General features: G+C 54.8%; 1 protein-coding gene across 2 annotated transcripts in view; it reads left to right on the top strand.

The window, feature by feature from the left end:
- Positions 1–23,430, top strand: part of GSG1L (GSG1 like) — a 203,621-nt gene that overhangs the window by 177,000 nt on the left and 3,191 nt on the right. Inside the window, exons 5-6 of one of the 2 annotated variants that reach the window (XM_032430865.1) lie at positions 1,066–1,233; positions 14,489–14,559. In XM_032430865.1, coding sequence (XP_032286756.1) covers positions 1,066–1,233; positions 14,489–14,559 — 239 coding nt within the window. The remainder of the gene's footprint in view (positions 1–1,065; positions 1,234–14,488; positions 14,560–23,430) is intronic. The other variant, XM_032430866.1, reaches the window with a different exon arrangement.

Genomic DNA, 23,430 nt, shown 5'->3' on the forward strand with positions numbered 1-23,430 from the left:
CGGGTCCCCACTCCTGGTTCTAAATGTTACTGCGTAGTCTTGGTCAGAGGAATTAGGCGGGAGGCCACTTCTAGAATGGACACTGGGTCAGAGAAGACCAACACCCTGGCCAGCTGATCTCCTAGCCCCACACTACCCTTCCCTACTTTCCAGTTGTGGATAGGACAGATCCTCCGGCTCTGGCTGGCTCCACATCCATATCAGGTGAGTGCGGCTAAGAGTCACCAGCGGTGCTTGGAGGAAGGGTGGAGGAGAACGCCACATGGGTCATGATAACTTAATCTCTCAGAGGGAGAGTTTGGAAATGAAGCCAGACAGAAGTGGGTAGTAAGAATGTTGAAACTGCTGATGGTAGTAATGACAGCAAACCTTTCTTGAGGGCCCACTCTGTGCGCCAGGGCACTGTTCTGAGATATTTTGAATGCCCATCTCCTTTAATCCTTGCAACAACGTTGTGAGCTGGTGCTGTTGTTATGTCCATTAAAATGATAGAAGTAAGAGGCAGAGAGGTTAAGCATCTTGCCCAAGGTCACACATGAACAGAGGTAATTTAACCCCCATGGACAGCAGCTTTTAGGGTGTCTGCCCCCCATCTTCTTAATCATCAACTCCCAACTAATTGCACTCTCCAGCATCCCAGACCTCCTGCAGTCTGTGGACTGTTCCCTACTGCCTCGTGCCTCCGCACCTTTGTACATGCCCTTCCCTCTTCCTGGAATGCCCTTCCCCTCCCCGCCCCCCTGGCAAACTCTTGCTCCTCCTCCAAGAGGCTGTGCAAGCCTAGTTGTGTTCTGGTGACCTTCCCTGAGGCTGGCCCCCGTGGATGGAAGGTCTCGCTCTTTTCTTGCCTCCCCGTAATGAATGCTGTCGTATCTGCGTCACAGTGTACAGATTGAGTGGAGCAGGGACCTCGTCTTAGTCTTCTCTGTGGTAGCACCTGCTCCAGACTGGCCCAGATCAGAGGAGGCAGCTGGGCAGGGTGAATGCATGTCCGCTGGCGGTGGGGGGGGGGGTTTCCTGTCCCCTGCCCACCCTCACTGTGGCACCTCTCTCATCTCTTGGCAGCCTGGCGTGGGGCTCCTTTACCTGCTGCATGGCGGCTTCTGTCACCACACTCAACTCCTACACCAAGACGGTCATTGAGTTCCGGCACAAGCGCAAGGTCTTTGAGCAGGGCTACCGGGAGGAGCCAACCTTCATAGACCCTGAGGCCATCAAGTACTTCCGGGAGAGGTCAGTGCACATGGGGTCACCTCTGGCCATCACTGGGAATCCAAAGCCCAGGGTTTGGCCTCAGTGGTCATAGGGCTCCAGTCAAAAACTAGAGTGATCTGACAGAAGCATCTTGGGGAGGTAGTGGGGTAGAATGGAGATGCTGGGTGAGGCAGAGTTTGGACCCCACTGTGTTAGAATTTCTGGGACATTTTGATGTTTTATGGGACGTGAGGTTGCCTTATGATCAGAGCCTGAGAAACCAAGAAGAAAGAACTGAGTCTCAGTGTTTGCTATTTAGCCCCATGCTTGTTAGAACTATGTCTTCTTAGGGGCATACAGAGAATGAACCAAGGTCCCCTTCTTGGGCTCTGTCACAGCATTGGGTGAAAAGAGGACCCAGCAGTGGGATTGTTGATGATTGCTGGAGGAGGAGGTCTCCTCAAGGCCAGGGACTACATCTGATCACCTGAGTCCTCAGAGTCCAGTTGGGATTGGAAGAAGTGACAATAAATTGTGTGTGTATGAATGGATGCATCGATGAATGGATGGATGGATGGATGGTTGGGTACATGTATGTATGTATGGTTGGGTGGGTGGATAGATGGATGGATGGATGGATGGATGGATGGTTGGGTATATGTATGTATGTATAGTTGGGTGGATGGGTGGATGGATGGATGGATGGATGGATGGATATATGTATGTATATATGTATGGTTGGGTGGGTGGGTGGGTGGATGGATGGATGGATGGTTGGGTGGAAGGATGGATAGATGAATGAATGAATTCATGCATGCATGGATGAGTGCATGCATACATGGATGGATGGGTGCATGGATGGATGGTGGATAATGGATGAAGGACAGACAGGCAGATAGTTAGCATATTTCCTGGGACCACCTCCTAAATAAACTACCCGTATCCAAGTCCTTATCACAGTGTCTGCTTCTAGGGGAGCTGACTGGATATGCAATAATGCCTTTCAATGGCAGGGAACTAGAAGGTTGTCAGGACTGATGACAGAGTCTGAGGAGGAAAAGGGGGAAGGAGGCTGCAGAGCTGGGCAGCATTGAGGAGCTGGACTCTCTGTGGGACAGTGGAAGGGTTTTAAGCTGAGGAGTCACATGATGGAGGCCACACAGGGACCTCTCTCTGACTGCTGCAGACCCCGTTGTCTCTCCTGTGCCATGTGGGTCTCCTTTCTGTCCCTTGAACACTGCAAGCTCACTCCCTCTTGGGGCCTTAGCACTTGCTATGCCCTTGCCTGGAGTACTCACCTGGCTGGCTTACTCGGGTCTCAGCTTGAACGTCATCTGCTCGGAGAGGCCTTCCTTAATCACTCGGTCTAAATTTGCCCCATGCACCCTAGTCACTATTTTTTCAGAGCACCTACACAACCTGACCTTATTCTGTTTATGTTGGATAGTTCATAGGCTGTGAGCTCCATGATAGAGGGTTTCGCTGTCTTGCTCCCTGCTGTATTCTGAGCACCTGCAACTAGGCCAGGCAGCTAGTAGGTGCTTTTTTAATTTTTCTTTGGGTAACCGACTGAATTCTTCTCCCTGGAGACCTCAGGCCTGGTCGCCTCACACCCTTTCAGCTCAACCTTGACCATCATCGGGCAGATTCAGCTTCCCAGCACCCCCACGCCAGAGTCCCAGGTCAGGTGTCTAGTCTGGGGCCAGGCAGCCATGGCCGGGGAGCCCAGACTACCCAGGCATACGGGGCCGCCTCGCCCCTGGCTGTGGACAGAGCGTGCTCACTAGGAAGGTGGTAATGGGCAGCATAGGACGGGGCCCGCAGTGGGCACTCAGGAAACGTTTATAGCATCCATATACACAGCCCGATGTCTAAAACCACCCCTTAACACTGCATCCTCAGCTGTCCCCTTGGCTGCGGGAGAGCCTGGGGCATCCGAGGGCAACCTTGTTTTGCTGAGGCAGAAGACAGGACCTCTTTGTACCTCATCAGCAAGAAGTTGCTGTTTGCTGGTGCCCTGGTTGGAATGGTCCCTAACAGCTCAGGCCCCAGCCATGTGGGGGCAGATGAATGGTTCCCAGCATATGTGCAGAATATCACTTTACACGTTCATAACTTGAACATTATGCAGAGGTTCATCAAATTTTATTTCCCTTCCTCTCTGAGGAGAGCATTTCAGCTTAGCTGGGCTGTTCTAATTTTTTTTTTTTTTTTTTTTTGGTGCCTTCGCCACAAAGCTCAGCGCACATGGATCTCTCCCAGCACAGGTTTGCAAGTGGCCCAGCAGCAGCAGGGCTGAAATTCTACAATGGCCAGTGTCCCCAAAACTGCAGCCACGGACACCAGGGGAGAGGTCTGAGGGGCCCACCTGCCTAGATTTCCTCCTCCTTGGGGGATGGGCAGTGCCGTGGAAGGGGCAGAGGCTTGGGGGAAGTCTCAATCTGAGTGTGTGGGTTTTCCAGACCTGTGGCTTCACTGCTGTGTGATTTGGGGCAAGGCACTGAGCCTGTCTGGGCCAGTGTCCTCTGACCCCCAGCGGGAGAGCCCGGAGCCGTCCGCGTCCTGGGAAGTCACACTTTGATAACCCAGGTAACGTGCTGGGTACAGTACTGCATTTTGTGTCTGTGAGTCTGTTTCTTCTGCCACTGATGTGACATATAAAGCTTGGTAATGATTAGGACGATTAGCTTAGGAGACGGCATTTTAGGCGTTAAGAATCCAATATCCATATTAATAACCACAGCAGACATATGGGGCCTGCCGCATGCCAAGCACTCTTCTGTCGGCTCCAGATGTGACTCAGTGAATTCCACCACACCTCTGCGAGGTAGTAGGTACTAGTGTGTCCCCGTTTTATAGATGCAAAATCAAGGCACAGAGAGGTGAAGTGACTTGTCTAAGGTCACACAGCTGGTAAGTGCCAGAGTTGGGATTTGAAGCCGGCCACAGTCATTCTCGTGATGCATGGCCTCTCAGGACCTGTCGGCAGTCTCTGCCTGGCACTGAGGTGGGAACTGGGCTTGCAGGGGTAAATGAGGGAAGCCTGCTGAGGGTCAAAGTGTGAGGGTGGGTGCGGTGCCCTGGGAGACGATGCAGGGTCTCCCAGCCGTGCCTGCCATTCCTGCCCACGGATTTATGGCTCCCACTTCATCCAGGCCTCCCTCTGTGCTCCTGACTGAGGACACGATGCCTCCCTATGGGGGCTGATGGAGCTGGGAGGGCCTGTCTGCCGCCACACACCACCCCACTCCTACTGGAGTTTTCTCTTGGGGAGCCTGTTGCAGGTCTCAGGACTAGGTGGGCAGATTCTGAACAGTTTTCAGGGGTTTTGAAATGCAGGTGTGTGTGTGTGCACATGCATGTGTGCATGGAAAGGGGCCTGTGTACATGCATGTGGAGCAGGGGTGGGGATCCTACCCCCCGACTCTGAGCAGCCTTGCCGGCTCAGAGAAATGTCTGGAACTAAGCGCTCCCCAGTCACCCTGCCTGCCATCCCCAAGGAGGATGTCTTAATGGGGCCTCCTGAGGGGAGGGTCGGAAGCTGCTGAATGAAAGGTAAACATTTGCAGACCCGGCTTTCTTGAATGCTTAATGTTCGGATGCGCTTTAACAACTGGTGGAGGAAAGCCAGACCTGTTGGATTGGACTCCAGCAGGAATTCAGCTGCATATCCGCCTCCCTGGGGGAAGCCGCGGGGTGGGAGAGCGAAAGTCCGGGAGCTTCCTGGGGGGGATACTCGTGCTCCTCTGGTAGCCTCCTCCCTGGGGGATCAGATCGCCTGCCTTCACCTTGCTCTGCAGCACGTCCCACTCTCTGAACTTACTTGTTAATTCATTTACCATCTTGTCTGGGCCTGCCTCCTTCCCGTGTGCATACCGCCAGAGAAAGTGGGGACCAATCTCTGGTTTCCACTCAGTCCTGGCACCTAGCACCTCAGGGGCTCAATAAGTTATGTTACTAACTCTCCATAATAATCACATGTTACTCACGATGCCGAGCTGGACTGAGCTTCCTATGGTGCAGGCACTGTTCTGGGACTGGACTGCATGCTCATTTAACCGTGGATGCACTTGTTAAGAAATTGACTGGGGTTGAAATTAACTCCGCAGTTTACTAGCCATGGGTCCCCAGGTAGGTCACTTCCCCTCTTGGAGCCTCCGTTTTCCTGGCTGGAAAATGGGCATCCTTCCTCGCAGTTTTGTTTTGAGGATTACATGAGATGATGCAGTGAAGTTTCGGTTACAAAACTGGGGGTACCCCTTTCCCTAACCACACCCCTGCCAGTAACCTCCCTCTATACCGGGCAAGGAAGACACACTCCCTGCCCGAGAAGGGGGCAAAGCACACACTGCAAGCTGGCGGCCCTTGGAGAATCCTGCCGAAAGATGTGCTTTGTTTGGCCCCCCTAGTGGTTTAAAAATGTTTGAATTTTGGCTGAGCTTTAAGAATCAGGAGATTTCGTGTTAAAACGTCAAGGTTTTTTCTTCTCATGAGAAAGCTGAGGGTCTGGCTGCACTGGGCCCCCGCTCTCACATGGGGTCGGTGGGCTGGAGCGAGCAGCATCTGCCCTGGGGGTCCCGCAGGCTCACCCATCACCCACCCCGCCCCCAGCTTGGGCTCTAGTGAGCACAGCAAGGTGCCACCGTGGGGTCTCCTGGAGGTGACGGCAGGCCCAGGGCCCAGGCCCACCCCAGGGCAGCTGGAGGATAAAAGAGCTTTCAGAGATGAGACCCTTGAGCCAAGTTTTTAGAGACACGTGCAGCACTTGCCAGCCAGATGGGCAGCGGGTGAGAGAAGGTGTTCTCAGGCCCAAGCGGCAACGTGGACGAAGGCCCGGAGGGGGAGCACACAAGTGGATTTAGGAAAATCTGAGCAGTTTGGTTGATTTATGAGTGGGAGTTGGACCTGAGTCTCTGATCTCTCTCATCCTCCCACAGTGTTGGGGTGGGGGCTGGCAGGCCCAGAGAATTGAGTGTTACCGGCTTGAGACCCGTGCAGTAGGAACCCTCCCCAGGCCTCCTTCCTGGGTCGCACGCAGCCCTCCCTGGGCCTCGAGGTGGATGTGGAGGAGCCAGACCCCGAGCTGGGGGAGATGGGCACAGACTTAAATGATTCCTACACCCTCGAGGGCTTGAGCCCCCCTTGCCCATCTCCCTGCCTGGTGCAGAGGGGGGCTCTCTGCTGTTTGCTCTCCTGTCTGTTGTAGGGAGACTCTTGGAAGGGCCTGTCTCCACTTTGTCCCCTCTCTCTCACAACACAACCCACTGCCCCAAACAGCTCCCAGGGGCCCTAACCCCCTGCACACACCCTCCTCCCTCAGTCCCCTGGCCACTCCACCCCTCCCCTTCTTCTGTTAAATGGCGATGCTCCCAGGGCCCTTACTGGGCCCTCCTCTGTCCTCATTTGACACGAGCCTCAGTGGCCATACATGTGCCAGGGTTCCCACATTCTTAGTCCACCCCAGACCATCTGACTCCATATCTGTCTGCCTCTTTGTTGCTTCTACTTTGGATTCTTAAAAGCATCAAAACCCAGCATGGCCAGGACCGACTTACGATGGTCTCCTCCAAACCCAGGCCTATTGCCACGTCTCTTTGCCCCCCTGTGGTCCTGTGCATGCGAGCCAGACCCCTCCGAGCCCTATGTGTCTTCCCGCATCTGGCCTCACCCCTCCCATCTGCGCCCCCTCCCCAGCAGGATGCCTCTTCACTGTGCTACTAGGCTTAGGGCCCCTCTGCCCCCAGCTTTCTGCCTAAAACACTGCAGCGATTTCCCGTGGCTCTGGGACAGCTTCTCACCATCACCGATGTGGCCCAGCCACTGCCTAGCCTCACTGAGGACCCTGGTCCCCTTCCTGGGCACAGCACCTCCTGGACCCTCGCGGTCCCCTAGCGGGTGGTTCTGTCTGCGAGTAGCCGCTAGACCGCTGTCCTTTCTGCCTGGAGTGCCCCCCACTCTGCCTTGCTGACATTCAGCCTTCAGCTGGTGCCTCCAGCATCGACCCTGAGCCGGACAAACCCCCCTCTGTCCTGTAACAGCCCCGTGAACTGTCCCCCACCCACCACCCTCAGCTCTAACCCTGCAGTTCCTTGGCAAGGTCCATGGGACAGGGACCCATGTCCACTCCCCTATTTCATTCCCCACCAGGGTGATGGATGGAGACAGTGATGAAGAGCAGACAGGAAAGCCTCTTGGAAGGAGCCTCTTAGGCAGGTCACTGGCCAGTTGGTTAGGCCAAGTGACCTTTGCTCTCTGGGAGCTGCCAGTGGTCTTGCTTGTGTGACCAGTTTCTCAAGCCAAGCTCAACAGCACCACGCCTCAGGTGTGCCCACCTCCCTGTGGGCCGAGGAAGGAGCTTTGGAGATAAACCGAGTCTTGAGGCTTTCACGCATCGTGGGAGCCCCCGAGAGGCTGTGGAAGGTGGGGTGGGGATCCCACATGTGCTCATGATTATTTGTTTTTCTAAGTCGCAATTTCCCACCCATGTAGTTCTGAAAATAATCTCAAGGTGCTCATATCTAGAGGTCTCAGTTAAAAACCCAGTATTGGAGAAATGGGAGAGAAAACTGCACGGAGCAATCAGGGAGGGCATTGATAGCATGGATATTTATCTTCTCTGTTATTTTCCCCACATGTTTCATATCATGATGATATTACTCATAAGACGGGAAGAGCAACAACAACAACAAAAGCATCTTTTTAAAAAAACCCATTTATCTCCTCCTGTCTTGGAACAGCACTTTTGATACGATGTTTTGGAATCTTAATTTCCTACTTATAGTCATTGATTTGCCAGCATTTCTTTTAATTCCAGCCTGTATTCCATTGCAAATGGATCATTTCAAAATCACTGTGTCCTTTGTCCTCTGTGACTGTCCCCTAGATAATATAGCCTCTGAGACGTGTTCGGTCACAGCACCCTCTCATCTGTTTCTGCTTTCGTGGCCTGATTATTACTTCTCAGTGATGCTGTGCCCTCTCTCACTCTTTGTGGGGGGGTCCTTTGAAAATCGCCGTGTATTCTGGAGAGGAGTGCAGCGGCACCCAGAAATGAGAGGTGGCCCCGTGGAGACTGTGGGACCCTCGGCCGGCCAACGTGGCGGGAGGGGAAAGCCAAAAGCGCAGATGGGCCCTTGCGTGGAGAACCCTCAGAGGGAAGCGGGAGAACATCTGGAAGGAATGGCCGCTCTCTGAACTCCCATGTTTTCTCCTAAACACCAGCCAGCTGGAGGGGACAGAGAAGTGGCGGGGAGTTGGTGAGGGGGGCCTCCAGGTGCCCTCCAGCCCCACCATCACTGTGGCCAGCTCTTTGGTGTTGCCCGTGTGTGGCTGGGACCGAGGGGAGGGCACTGGAGGCCTGGGTCCGCTGGGCCACAACCTAGGACGCCCAGGGCAACGGGGCCGAAGCTTAGCAGAGCCCCACACGCGCCTGAAGCCGAGGGTCCAGCGCCTGGCTCCTCTGTGATCCCCGGCCAACAGCCTCGCCCGCCCGGGAACCTGTGAGCATGCAGACTCTCAGGCCCGGCCCCAGACCTGCTCAACCGGACCAGCCGTTCCGTGACTGGTGAGCAGTGTCAAGCTCAGGAAACGTCAGGCTGGGGGACAGAGCAGGGGCTCAGGAGGTGGGCGTGGCCAGCGGAGAAAGGAAGGCCCCCTACCTGCCACCCAGCACCACTCCCAGTGTGGCCCCCCAACCAGCGCCCACCTGCAGACATCCACAGTGACGTGAGGACAGGAGTTGTGGGAGTTTGGAAGCTTTCACAGCAAGCTGAAATGGCTGGGACATCAAGCTTGCTTTCGTATGTGGTTTTTCCCCATTTCATTTTCTAGTAACTCATTTTTATTGTATTTTAAAAAAAAATTGGTCCAAGGTAGATTGGAAATTAAGGGGGTCAACCTAGTCGTTTGTCAGACAGGTGGAGAAGCACACACGGGCTGTGGACTGCCAGTTCGGACCGGGAAGTAGCTGGAGGTTTGGGAAACGAGCCAGCCTGGGGCCAGTGAGAGAGGGAGGCTGGCTTTGGGGATGGTACCGACAAGACCCCAGGGGTTGGAGAACATTCTGGAAGGGCTCTGCTGGGGAGGCCCTGGGGCTGAAGACCCGGTGGAACCCCTGGCTGTGGTCACCTGACCTGCTGTGGCCACGTTTGGAGGGGAATCTGCAGGGCACGGTGGAGACACGCTGGAGATACGGGGACTGGTCAGCCCGAGTTCAGACCGCAGCGCAGCCAGCCCGTGTTGGCTCACGAGGGCCCAGCGTGCACTCGGCCCCGCAGCTCCACGGGCAGTGACGTCACACTGGCCACACTGGGCGCGTGCACAGACGCTGCGAAGCTGGGCCCTTGCCTTCTGCCGGAGAGCCAGCCGTTAACCTTTACCAGCACACCACTGAACTTGGGGCAGGTCCCAGGGCTACCTCGGCTTCGGTTTTCCCGTCTGTAAAATGGGGCTGACGGTAACGGTGGCGGCGGCGGTGACTTTGGTCGGGACACAGGTCTGAACGGGTGCAAGCAGACCCCAAATAATGAGGGTTTAGGCAATTTACAAGTGTATTTCGCTCTCACTTGAAAGTCTGAGCAGGTACTGCGGTTCCTGTCACCCTCAGCCGGGGCTCATCCTCCTTGCTAGGTACTAGCCTAGCTCCTGCTCTGCCTCTCCTTGTCCCCAGTTTGGGAAGACTCTGTTCTGGGACGGAAGGCTGCATGGGACCCCCTGGGGGTGCCCTCTGCCCTGAATCCAGAGGTGTTCGATGCCTTGAAGCCCTTTCTCTGCTTCTTCCAGAACACCCCTTTCCTGAGGCAGCACGTGGCTCAGGTCTAACCGATGGAGTGGAAGGAAAGGGGGTGTGGTTTTTGGGGGGGTTCAGGGGTGGGGATTGGTGAACATGTTAAAATACTGTCCTTCCACACCTGGAACCATGCAGTGGAGTCACAGACGGGCCCTCAGAGATGAGGTTGATGACGACCATAGTAATAATGACGTGATGAGAACTCCAGACAGACAGAGCTTTCCACGGACTCATTCATTTACTCCTACAGCCACCCGAGAGGCAGGTGCGTCATTATGCCCATTGATCAGAGGAGGAAGTCAGACTGGCAGGTGATCAGGACATGTCCAGACTCAAGTAGCTTTCACAGAGGTGATGCCCGACGCCCGCAGAGGGAAGCACACAGCGGGTTCACGGAGGACAGAGATGCTCGCTGCCCACCTGGTGCCCCTCCTGAGCACTGTTTTCAGTCCCAGCACCCCCTGCCCCCCACTATTTACCCTTCAAGGCACTTACTTAGATTTGTGGTTAATTTCTCGCACCACCATTAAAAACAACTATCTTCAGAAAGCACATAGTATTTTCTGCAGGAAATCACAGTTCCAAATCAAATATAATTGTCACCTGGTGCCGTTTGCCGTTGTTCCTTTTCTTTCCACACAGAGCTCAGCACCCCAGATGCTCCCCACGTGGGCTGCTCCTAGCCTCGGGCTGCCTATGCTCCTTCCCTGCTAACATTCCTGGGGACGCCCAGTGCCAAGCACTGGGCTAGAGCCTTAGGTCTCCAAGTGGAGAACGGAATAAACTCCATCCTCTTCTCTCGGACTTTAAAAATGTACAGGGAAGCCCGCCGATTAAGCAAGTTTAGAAATAGTGGTGGTTAACCTGTTCGGAGCCCTGGCTCTGTGCCAGGTACCGGGCTCCAGGGTTCACAACCACCAGTGGGGCAGTGGTACTTGTCCTTTCTGTCGTGCTTACCACCGTGTACCCATTGCCACGTAGAAACTTCTAGATCATAGGGTTCACGGAGGACAGTCAGGTGAGCTGCACAAGGCCATGCTGCCTGCGAAGAGCAGAGCTGCCGGTCGGCCGTGCTCCCTCCTCTCTGCAGGGCCCAAGGGCTCAGTCTTGCCCAAAGCATCCCCGCATCCTGACGTGTTTCCTGCCAGGGAGCGCTGGGGGGCTACGGGAGGGTCCTCAGCTCTTGCCATAACCGCGGCCACGCCTTACCCCTCACCAGTCGGCCCCCAAGAGCCCGCAGATCTGTTCCTTTCATTGACGACTCTGGTAGAGAGGGCTGCGTTCGAGCAGGGAAATCGGCTCTTTCCAGAATGGCCACGCGGCACAGCCGAAGGACGGGCGGATGGGTGTGGGTCCAGCTCGGTCTCTGAGAAGGGAGCAGTCACGTGGCCTCCAGCATGCTGATCCCGTGTCGGATGCGGGCTTCCTCCACGCAGCCTCTGCTGCACCCGACAGGTGGTTCTCAGCCCTGGCCGCACGTTACAGCCCCGGGGAAATGAAAACTCCCCAGGTCACTTCAATGGGCCTCTAAGCTGAGAAGCACTGTTAAGACCAGGGGTTAACAAGCGGTCTCCCGAAAACCAGATCTGGACCTCCACCTGCTGCAAAGAAACGTCTCCTGAACAACACACCTGTTGGTTTGCACAGTGCGGCTTCTTATGGACCACAAGGGCAGTCAAATAGCTGTGACAGAGAGGCCTCACGTCTTTACTATCCAGACCTTCACAGGACAAGTTTGCCAATGCCCGGACTACGCAGTGGTCTACCCTGCCAACCCTCTTAAACATTCTCTGGCCTAAAAGTTCGCACATTATGTTATGATTATTTGAGTGCACAACAGGCATGAACTTCTGGATGCAGAGGCCTCTCTGGGTCCTACCTGTGGCCCCCAAGCCCAGCACCCCTCCAGCATTTGCTTGCTAACTGGCAGGTGTTCTTTGATATGTTAACTATTGAACTAAGGGTTTCTTGGCCGCCTTCAGGACCCGGAGGGACCAGACCAGCTGGGGCTGCTTCTCTCCTTAAACACCAGCTCCTTTGCTCACAGGCCCCCTCCCCAGGGCTGAGGCTCCCCGCAGAGCCCCAGAGATGTGCCCAGCATGAGGCCTGGAGGGGATGATATCAGAAGATAAGAAGCCCTGAGAACTGGGAGCCTGGGGTTGATGGAGTAATCTGGAGTAATCGGCTCAAGGTTAAGGCTGGGAGACACAGGAGGGTGTTCAAGGCCCATATGTGGCAGGGCAGGCTTCTGTTGACCCAGAGGCACTGGACATGGCCAGGCAGATGGCACTCTGGGACGGGGATGGGCTCAGTTACCTGGTCCAACCTCCATCCAGTATTTGCAGGGTCATGATCGGTGATACTCTAGTCTTGATTACCTCTGGGGATGGGGAGCTCAGCACCTTGCCAGATATACATGCAGGACTACTTGGAAGAGTGCCAAAGTGGACAACCCCTAAGTGTCTGTTAGCAGGGGATTGAATATTAACTCTTCTTTCACATACAATACGAGGGAAAAGGCGAGTGAGATTTATGTGTACTGACATGGAAAGATAATAGAAATTTGTGGGTAAGAAAAAAAACCAGGTTACAAAACCACGTTTAATTTGAGGCTGTATATGTTTAAAAAAAGTTTTAATTCTGAAACGATAAACACCAAGCTCCTAGCAGTGGTGATGCCACCCCAGGGAGGTGTCATTGTAAGGGGACTTCTGCTCTATGAGTGGGAGGTGGGTTTTTTTGTTTTTGTTTTGTTTTTGTTTTTTTTTGTTTGTTTGTTTTTTAAATAAGCCAGTGCTATCAGGAAAATAACAAAGATATTTCTACTAAAAGATGCAAAAAGAAAAAAAAAGACATCTTTCCTGTGTGGAACCTTCCCATAGCATCACCTATCTATATAGCATATACCTGCCTTCCTATAGCTTCAGCCCTTAGGGCTTTGTTCTGCCATCTGGGACCACTCAGGCCATAGAAAGTACTTGTTAAAAAAACCCAACCGTGTTAGGGTTTGCTCCCCAGGAAGCACAGGCCTAGCCCCTGGGTACAGACAGCGTGGCACTCTTGGGTGGTGTTATAACGCTTGTCGCTGTCTGCCTCGTGTGTCTTCCTACTAGACTGGAGGCTCTGAGGGCAGAGACAAGAGGTAGACGTTTCTGCAGTGCACACAGCATCTGGAGTAAACTGCCCAGAGCAGGTCCTCTGGACATTCCCGGTGAATGAGTGAAGGAGCAGTCTGAGGGGCCCAGAAGGATCAGTGCATGAGTATTTCTCTCCCTTCTACTAGGCATCTGGAATCGCTTGCTTGTCATCCGTCACCTTCCCCGTGTCTCCTTCTCCAGCCCCACACTCTGGACACTGCCAGGCAACTAGAAATAAGACGTGGTGGGAAGAACCAGAGAACAGGGGTGGGGCATTTGCTGGGGTGAGGACTGAGACTTCCCTGGATGAGAGAACAGAGGATACCCCTGCAAAGAAGAGGTGGGTGGAGGAGTGCAAAGCAAGTAAAAGGCAAAGAGGAGTGGAGGAAAGATCTAAGAATGTGCGTGGCCGTAGATACGGAATTGGGGATGTTTCCAGTGTTCTTTAGCAGATACGATCATGCTTGGCGTTGTTTCTACTTCTGGGGACCAGATTGTGTCCCTTTAAAGGTAATGTACACCAGGACTGGACCGCGTGGAGCTCCGTGGTGTGTTTGGGTTACAAAGGGGCGAGCGCAGTGTGGGAACATGGCCCTACCCATTCCCTGGGCCCGGTCAGTGGCGGGATGAGGGCAAGGGTTTAGGTCTGCAGCTGCCTCCACTCAGACCCTTGTCAGCCTGGCATCCCCTGCCACACCAGTTCTAGCCCCGTCTGGAATTGCAGTGATCTTGAGACGCCAGAGAAGGAAGCCACACGTGTTGGTGGGAAGGAGCCACCTTCCAGCCTTCTGCGCCAGAAGTCAGGAGACCGGGGCTTTGTGTCTTTGTAGATAAATGCCCTGAGGAAGTGTTTTCATTTAGTGAAGAGAAGTGACACAGCTAATAGGAGTCCGTTGCCCCCAAGTCAGAGAATAGAGGTAAGCAAAAAGATTCCAGATTGAATCCCTATATCCTCATTATCTGGGGTTAGTTCCCATTGGCCTTGGCACAAATAATCTTTTGTGCACATCTGCATATAATTTTTAAATCAAACCATGTGTAGTCTTTTGTAATTTAGCATTTGCATATAATTAAACATCTTTTTCTGAGGACACATGGGTTTGTGTCCCTGTTCTGCCTCTAACTTCTTAGCTGCGTGACACTCGACGGGTCACATTAGCGTTCGGTGCCTCAGTTTCTCCGTTGACAAAATGGAGATCACGGCGCCCATCTAACAGGGTTGTGATAAGGCTCCATGCGGCGGCCATGGCCCGGGTTGCTTTGCACAGTGTTCCCAAAGGGAAAAGACTGTACTTTTTTTCAGGTCCTGGGTCTCTGCCAGCTCAGCTTGCTCTTTCTCTCACAGGCTTTTGGGTCCTTTTCTTTCCAGGATCGAGAAGGGGGATGGGCACGAGGAGGAGGACCTGCGCTTAGATTGTCGCCACGAGAGATACGCTGCCCGTAAGTGGTCTCGTCTGCAGCAGCCTGCGCCGTCCGAGGAGAGGGGACCCTGGAGATGAGCCAGGCCAACCTCCCCCTGCACCCCTGCTTGCTCCCACAGACACACACTGCAGAGGGGGAAACTGAGGCTGGCGTCTTGGCATAGCCCGTCCCCTGCACACAGCGGCCATGGCCCTCTCATGATGGAGATGGGATGCTAAGAAAGCGAGGGGGACGTTGGGTGCTGTGGGGCAGGCAGGCGAGCCACAGCTTGAGTCCAGGCTGGGTTGGCTGTTGGCCAGAAGGGGGAACAGCCCCGGGGTCCGACTAGCCAAGTCAGGGAGGTGACAGTAGATGAGATTTGTTTGGGCCGCAGAGGCTCCCGGCAGCTCAGAGTGCATTGACTTCATATGCCTCACTGTGGGGGACCAGAAAGCAAAGGCGGTGGAAGCAGAGAAAGGACCTTGCTCCAGCCAGAAACAGAAAGAGCCAGGAGATTAAAGTTAAAATGGCAGAATCTCAGCTCAGCTCAGCCTGCGGAAGGCCCACCACAGGCTCCCTGCCCACCACACCCGCTCCCAAGGGCTTTTCATGCCTGATCTCCTGTGCTTGCTGGCCCCCAGCCCCGACAGCCTGGATTACGAGCCACGTTGTGCAGATGAGGAAATTCAGACTCAGAGAGGTGGAGTAGCTTGCCCGAGGTTGCACAGCACGGCTACTCGTGGCAGATCCCGTCCGTGCCCTGCTCGTGTCTCTCAGACCTTTTAGGTCCAGCGGCCAGTATCTGCATCTCTGTGCCTGGGGGTTCTCCCACCTACACTCACAGAAGGAGAGGGCCGGGGAGCAGAAATCCCTCCGAGGGGCTCGGGAGGCACATAGTAGGGATGAAGGCTGAGGACGCTGTTCAGGCGCCACCGGCTCATGCTTGGGCCCGAGCCTCCCCACACTCCCTGCAGAATGGGCAGGCAACCCTGGGTGGGAAGAGGCTGTGGGGCTTGTCTGGGGCAGGGAAGCCCAATCCCTGAAGCCCAAGGATGAAGATATAGAGTTGAAGGGACCCCGTCTGGCTCTAAGAGCAAGCACTGGGATTAACGAGGACACCCAGGGTCAGGGGAATGCAGAAGCCCTCCACCCCCAGCCCGCTTCCCACGGCCCTCACCCCTGCCCCGGCACCCGCTTCGTCTGCCAGGCAGCATTCCCTCATGAAAGGAGCATCACGTGCACTCACACGCAGGTCAACAGCCTGCAGAAAATCCATCTTCCGTTCCCTCCAAGACACAGCCGTGAGCGAGCCAGAGCAGACAGAGGCCTCCGCCTTGTGGGGCTCACCGTCTGGGGACGGGGGCAGAAAGCAAGAAGTGACTCAGAAACAAGACAATCTCAGAACAGACAGGTGCTCGGAGGGTGCGGGTGAAGGTAGGGGAATGCTAGAGCCGCCTCTGACTGGAGCCTGAAGAATGAGAAAGAGCCAGCCAGGCGGAGGCCTGCGAGTGCTAAGTCCCCGAAGCAGGGGCAGCCAGGACTGGAGGCCAGTGTGGCTGGAGCAGGGACAGCAGTGGGGAGGCTGGCGATGGGGCTGGAGGGGCGCGGGGGAAGTGGGGAGCCCAGGGGCATTTTGAGCAGGGAGGAGACTTACCCAAATTGTTCATCTGTGTCTGTGTATCTATCCATACCTCTAATCTGTACTTAGACCTATGTCACCTATCTGTCTGTCTGTCTGTCTGTCTGTCTCCATATCCGTGTCTCTCCATCCAGCCATAGCCATCCATCGGCACTGTGGGGAAAGGGTCGCAGGGAAGCAAAAGCAGAGGCCAGCCGAGCAGCTTAGATGCTGTTGTCGTCATTCCCAGGAGAGATGACAGTGGCCTGACCTTCGGCGAGGAAGATGAAAGTGGGTGGGTTTGGGAACTCTCTGCTGGAAGAATTGTCAGGATGTCTTCATTAGGGTTCTCCCAGAGGCAGATGGGGAGATAAGGGCTCAGCAGCAGCCAGCGCCCGTTTGGGTGGCCCCAGAAGACACAGTAGGAGCGGGGAAAGGCAGGGTCTGTAAAGGACACAGTACGGAAGCGAGCGCCCTGAACCCTGCTGGGGGGCCCGGGCCGCCGGTGCAGAGCGCGCAAATCTGTTACCCCTCCAGACACGACCGCCGCTCTGCTCGGGCGCTGAGGGTGCTGGGCTGGGGCGTGGGGCCTACCTTGCCCTGGGGCGGGTGGAGGCCAGCAGCCTGCTTCGCCGAGGGGGCACACGGGGCATCAGTGTGTCTAAAGAGGACAGGTTGGTGCGGCCATGCTGCTCGGTCTGGGTGTAGCTGGACGGTCTTGCAGAGTAGGGAAGGGAGATAGCTGAAGCTAGGTTCTCCAGGGAGCGTGCTTGGGGTGGGGAGAGCCGGTGAAGCCCCCGGATCCTCACGCACTGCCCCGGGGCCCACAGAGAAGCCGCAGAAGGGGCGGCGGGGAAGGGGCTGCGGAGGGCCGGTGGCGGCCCCCAGAGGTTTGCAGATCCCCGCTCCTCAGGAAGAAAGGAGCCTCGGATCCCACAGCGCTCTGCCAGGTGTGCCTTTTATCAGGTAGCCCAGCCGCCGGGGATGCTCTCTTTCCCCCAGGGCCCGCGGAGGCGCTGGGGACTCCATTACCACCAGAAGGCAAAGCTCCCGACAACCACTGTCAGAGGAGTTGGCTTCAGTCACTTGAGTGACCCCTAAGGTGGCTGCTCTCGTGGCCGCGGGAAAGCCATTTATTCAACATATCTTTACGAAAGATGCTTCTCTGGACTGGACCCGGGCTGGGTTCTGGAACATGGGGGTGAGCAAGGTGTGTTCCTGGACTGGGGGGCTCCCGAGCATGGCTCTCTTGTGTGGCCAGAGCTAAAGCGGGGTCCTCATCTGGCTGGCGGTGAGGGCGAGGTGCTGGAGACGGAGGGGATACTTGGCCAGGGGTGACCCAACTTGGAAGAATCCTACAGCGATACGGATTCCTGGACTAGATCACAAAAATAGCCAACGAGAACTCAGTCCCATCAGGTCTGCTCATCCTGGTGTGTGTTCTGAGGACTTTACATTTATCCACTTATTTAATCCTAAACAGGTCCCATTTTACAGGCAGGGAGAGTGAGGCCTGACATGTGGCAGAGCTGGGATTTGCACCCAGCGTGTCTGGCCCCAGAGCCTGAACCCTGGACCCCCAGGGTGAGCTGCCGCATGCCAGGGGGTGGCCCCCGTGCTGGGTGCAGCCATCTACCAGACGCCGGGCGGGGTCCGGGGACTCGGGGCCCAGCCCCATGTGGACTTGGTCCTCGCAGACCTCGTGGGCTAGAAGAGCAGCCTGATCAGCACCATCTCCAGAATGCAGCCTCTTAGCTGCTAGTGGGGTTTTGGCCAAGAAAATATTTTGGAAATGCCTGGTCGAGTTTTGCAATATTTCTGCACCGAACAGCTGCTCGGATTTTGTGGTGGGCTGACTTGCGGGCAGGAGGAACGGGGGAGGAGGAATGTCAGCGAGCCCACATTATTAAAGGCTTACTGTGTGCAGGTCCCTGCTCAGCCGTTCACAGCCCTGGGAAGGAGGGCTGATGACTCTTCTGTGGGGATGGAAAGAGTAAGGAGCTGAAAGGCACCCTGACTTGCTGGGATCTCTGGTCCCCTGAGGGATATAGCCTGGCTCGGTTGTCTCTTCTTCCTTCCTCTGGGTACAAGGCCATTCCTGTTCTGGGCCCCCAAGCCCCCACCCTCACTTCCTCTCCCTTCTCTCGTTCTGCCCCAGCCCCCTGGCCTTTCTCTTTCTAGAAAATGCAAACCATCCCCTCACAGGGCCTTTGTACTTGCCGCTCTCTCTGCCCGGAATGCTCTCCCTCTAAATCCTTGCGTGGCTGGCTTTGTCTCACCTTGAAGTCTCAGCCAGAAGACCGCTTCGTTGGAGAAGCTTCGCCTGACTGCACCTGCTTCCGCTGCTGTCCTCATTATCACCTTGTTTTCTTTCCTTCACGGCACCTGTCCCTCTCTGAAACTATTTTTTATATTTACGTACTTGGTTTTTGTTTGGTGGTCTCGCCCCACTAGGTTCCAGGAGAACAGGCCCCCTGACTTGTTTTGTTCGCGTCTGTGTTCTGAGAGCCTGGAACAGTGTATTGGACACGGCAGGTGCTCAGTTGCTCCAAGTTTGTCCCACCATTTCCCACTAGAGTGGCCACTTTTCCACAAAGCAGTACATGAAATTTTGGTTATCTTAACGGCTCCGGAAGTCACTATTTTTTCTTGGGCTTCTGTGATATGGACTCTGCCACAATTTCTTTTTCCCGAGGAAAGAGTTTGCTTTTGAAACTTGCCTTTGGGGCTTTGCAGTGCCACCAGCCAGCTCGGGAGCACATCAGATGTGACATTTGATGGAGGCGATGCTGCCATCTGGTCCAGGTGTCTGTATCTTCCTTTTGGGGGCAACTGGGGCTTGCAGCTGATTGCAGCTGTCAAGTTCAATGCCCGAGACAAGCGTTTGATTTTGCCAGGTGTGTCTGTAAGGACGGGCAGGGCTGGGCAAGAGTCTGTCACTTGCCGGGTACAGAGGTGGCTTCTGGGAGCTCTGTCTAGATGGGTCTCCACCGCTGCTGCCCTCAAAATAGCAGAGGGAATTTCAAGGAAGACTTTCTTGGGTCCAGAGCAGCTTGGCATTTTTATTAGATCAAAATCACATCCAACAGAGAACTGCTCAAGTCTGCTTCCTTGATTAAAATGGAAACAGACAATATTTCTGAAATAAACACCAACTTGCCAGGCACCCAGATGGGTATGCGGCTTGGAGACATCTGAGACCCGGGGCCCTGGGGGCTGAGAGATCCAGGCCAGCGTTCACACCAGAATCACCTGAGGGGCTCCCTAAAGTGCGGATTGCCAGGCCCCATCTCTGAGTCTCTCAGTTCCTGGCTCAAGAGGGCTGGGGTGGGGCCTGGCGATCTGCATTCCCAACGGGTCCCACGTGACTCTGTTTCTGCTGCTCTGTGGACAAGCTTCTGAGCAGGACTCGGCCCCGAGCCAGTACTTATCCCTCCGAAGCTGCGGCCAGGAGCCAGTCTGCATTTTGTCCCTTGCTTGGGCCCTTCGGTGGCTTCTGCGTGGAAACAGGTGCTTCTAGGGCCAACTCCTCTTCAATCCATCCTCCTAAGACAGTTTCGATGCTGTTTCCCCCAACCCCTCCTCCTAGCTCCCCAAGCTGCTGTGGTGGCCCCCCGGGCAGGTGTCAGGCTCTGTGCTGAGAGATGTCGTGGGGACAGCCCCAGGGCCTAGCCTCCGGTCGGTCATCAGCAGGTTTCCGGCAAATGATTTAGCTCCCTTAGGCCTCCTGTAGTAGTTGCTGTAATGGAGATTTCCATTTTACAGGGAAAGATACTTGGGGTCAGAGAAACAAGGTCATTTGTCCTGGGTCACAAATCTGGGCGACTTGCTGTGCTTTTGTTCTTTTCTTTGACCGTTTTTTGCCCAGAAATACTTGGCGGGGGGGAGTTGTTCAAATACAGATTTCCCTGGAGATTCCAATTCCTTGGTTTGGGGCAGGGCTGAGGGATCTGCATCAGGTAAGTCTGCTGCTCAGGGGGAGCCCCCGGGTGCAGGATGAACCCCGTCCCCCTGAGGGCGCTGCTCAGCCTTTTCCCTGCTGGCGTCCAGCATCTTGGGCCACCACAGTCCCCCACTCCTCACCCTGCCAGCCGCCGGTGCCCTGCTTTCCAGCCACACAGACCTTCTCGCTCCCCCCTCCCTAGGCCACCAACGGTGCTAGGTTTTTCACACCTTCTGAAAACCTCATTTACCTGCCAAGAACCTATTTCACACTGTTCCTTCTGCCTGAAAAGACCTGCTCCCTTCCTCTGCTGGGCGAGAAACAAACCCTAGTCATGGAATTGTGAGCTTCACAGTGCTTTCCAAGTCTAGTTCAAATGTCCAGGGGATGGCAGCCTGTCCCCCCTCCCCCCCATCAGAGTTGGTCATGTTCATCTCTGCATTGTCCTGTCCTGGGGCTCACGTCTACAAGGTGGGATTTTATGGTGGTTACAAGCCCGGCCTTTGGAGGCTGCCTATTGTTCAAATCCAGCAGTGAGACTCTGGACAAATGACTTAACCTGTCTGGGCCTCGCTTTCCTCATCTGTAAAATGGGCATAGTAATGGCACCTCACTCATATTTCTGAGGATTAAATGGGCCAGTGCACATGAGGCGCAGTGAATGGCTCCTGCCGTGCTAAGAGCTGTAGACGCGTGTGCTCTCGTCACTTCCGCATGTATGTGTCTGTCTCCCTCACAAGCCCTGGCGGGTGTCTCACTCCTGTCTGCCGACCCAGCACCCGCTGTGGAGGCTGACACACAGTACGTGCCCAACAGATGTTTCATAAGAGAATGAAGGAATCCGTGGTCCTGGGAGAGGTGGCAGGTTAAGTGGATTCAACCTGATCCTAAGTGCGGAAAACAGATGGGGAGCACGACATGGCTCAGCAGCGTGGGGTCCCCAAAAGATGGACTCCAGCAAGGACAAGGATGGGGCCCCCATTTGATCTCCTAAGACAGGCTGTCCCCAAGGTAGACCACAAAACCCAACTTCCCCTCCACATGGATCTCACACACATCTGCTCTTCTTCCCAAATCTTTCCATGTTCATTCATTTAATGGATCTACATTATCAGCAGTGTGCGTGGAATTGAGCGAGGTGCTAGGGACAGAGCAATGAAGAGCAGCATGGCTGGTCTGTGTCCCCACGTTACATGCAGCCTAGTAGGGGAAACTGGGAGGAATCGAGTAAATGGCTATTACTAAATATGCCAGAGTCTTTGACGTGCCCTGAGGATACAGATCTACAGCGCAGGGTTGACTTGGAGAAGCAGCCATAGGGCCCTTGTCAAGGTGGCGACATTTTAGGACTGGAAAAGGGACGATGGTGTCACTAGCTGAAGGGTCTCCAAAGCCAGACACCTCAGTGCCAGCCTCGATTCATTTCTCCATCACTCCCCTCATCCCGTCTCTCTCTAGAGGAGAGAATTCGAGGTGGGGCAGCTAGACAGTAGGCTCTGGCTGGGCCCGCGGGCCCTCAGGAGAGGCCGTCAGCACCTCGGACAGCAGATGCGGGGGGCAGGGGGTGGGGCAGGGGTTGTAGCGTTCATCTGTCTCTCCCGTGCCAGGCCGGGCTGGGCTGCTGTGGGGTCAGAAACACCAATACCAGCCACTTGCCCACCGTCATCAATTCCTTTACCAGCTTCAGAGCGCCTTGGACAAGTTACATCCCCTGTAAGTGCCCCCATTTCCCCTTCGACACATTTGCGGTGGCACTAGCAGACTTGGCTTTCAAGGGCCCTTCCAACTCAGCGAATCCATTCCGGAACAGAGGATGTGACAGCATGCAGTTCAGCAGAGCTGAGATCTGAACCCCTGGGATCTTGGTGCCCTGGGGGGGGTTCATGACAGTGATTTCCCACTGATCTATGGAGAAGTGAGGACGGAAGAGATAGGACATTAAATGTGTTCATGTTCATTTGGGCCAAATACTCTGCTAAGCCTGGTTGCTTCCAAAGGAATTTAAAACAGCACTTGCTATCAACCCTCCGAGTGGCACCTTGGACAGATCTCTTCCCACCCTTGGGCCGTGGCTCCCTGTCTTTGAAGAGAGGTGGTTGAATCCAACCCCCTCCCATACAGGCATTTTGCTATTTCTACATCGATCTGAAGTCGGATAACGAAGGACTGATTTCTAGCAGGGGGCCTGCCGGGCCTGCCAAGCCCTTTGTGACTCACATCCATTGCAGGTTCAGAGAGGACAAGGTACTTGTCAGCAGTCACACAGCTTAAAAAAAAGACTGACACAGCTTGTAAGCAGTGGAGCCTGGATTTGAATCTTTGACTGCAAGACTGCAATTATAGTTTTTCCCCCTAAGCCCATATCCACAAGAGGAGAGACTGACCAAGGAGCACCTCATAATGTACAGAATCTCAGAATAGGAAGGGCAGGCAAAGCTCATTCTCCAGGCTTAGGAATTACTCTGTCCTCCTTCCGCATGATTTCTTCATTTGTTATAAAGGGTCAGCTCAGGGCTTGCTGTGTGCGTGGCCAGGTGAGGGGGGCCAAGGCTCCGGGATGAAAGCAGACCCAGTCCCTGCCTGCACTGGGTCTCCAACACAAAGTGACAAGCCCAGGGAGAGAGAGATCAGCAACGTGTCGTGGGGTCACGGGGGGAGCGAAGCCTGTGCCTGTGAAGTTGTGGGATGCTTCCCAGAGGGGGAGTATTTGAAAGACAAGTGGGGGATTCGGTAGCCAGGAAACAGCAGGGAAGGGCATCGGGCCGAGGGACCAGAATGTGTAAAGCCATGGCACAGAGTCATGGAACAAGGATGCAGGTTGGGAAGTAGAGGTCAGAACTGGCCAGCCCCGAGATGCTACTTGGTCCACAGATGGTTGTAAATGTTTTAAAAGCCTTAGTTGTCAGTATTGAAAATCTAGGAGATTTTATTTCGAAATTCTGATTTTCAGTTTCTCTGAGCTTTTTGGAAGATCTGAGCCCACATTCTCCATGGCAACAATTGGCGAGAGCTGAAGAATGGCTGATTTGCCCATTTATGTCATTTGGTTAGGCCTCGTAGACATTTTGAGGTGGTATTCTCCAATCTACAGCATCAGGTGCTTCCCCCGTCCCCTGCCGCCACCCCCAGCTAGTGACTAGCCCAAAAGTAAAGATACTGGAAGATGGGAAGTGCGTGGGGGTTGTGGTGGCCTGGGGGGCACTCCTCAGGCGGGAGGACGGAGCTCCCTACTCTCCACTGTAAATGGCTCTGGGCCCCAAGCCCCTCCCGGGAGGCCGAAGACAAAAGGAGGGTCCCAGTTCCTCAGTGACAAATCCACTTCTGGATCCAGGGAACAAGCAGCCTGATT

The sequence above is a fragment of the Phoca vitulina genome, unplaced genomic scaffold (genome assembly GCF_004348235.1).
Source record: "Phoca vitulina isolate PV1807 unplaced genomic scaffold, GSC_HSeal_1.0 scaffold45, whole genome shotgun sequence".
NCBI classification, from domain to species: Eukaryota; Metazoa; Chordata; class Mammalia; order Carnivora; family Phocidae; genus Phoca; species Phoca vitulina.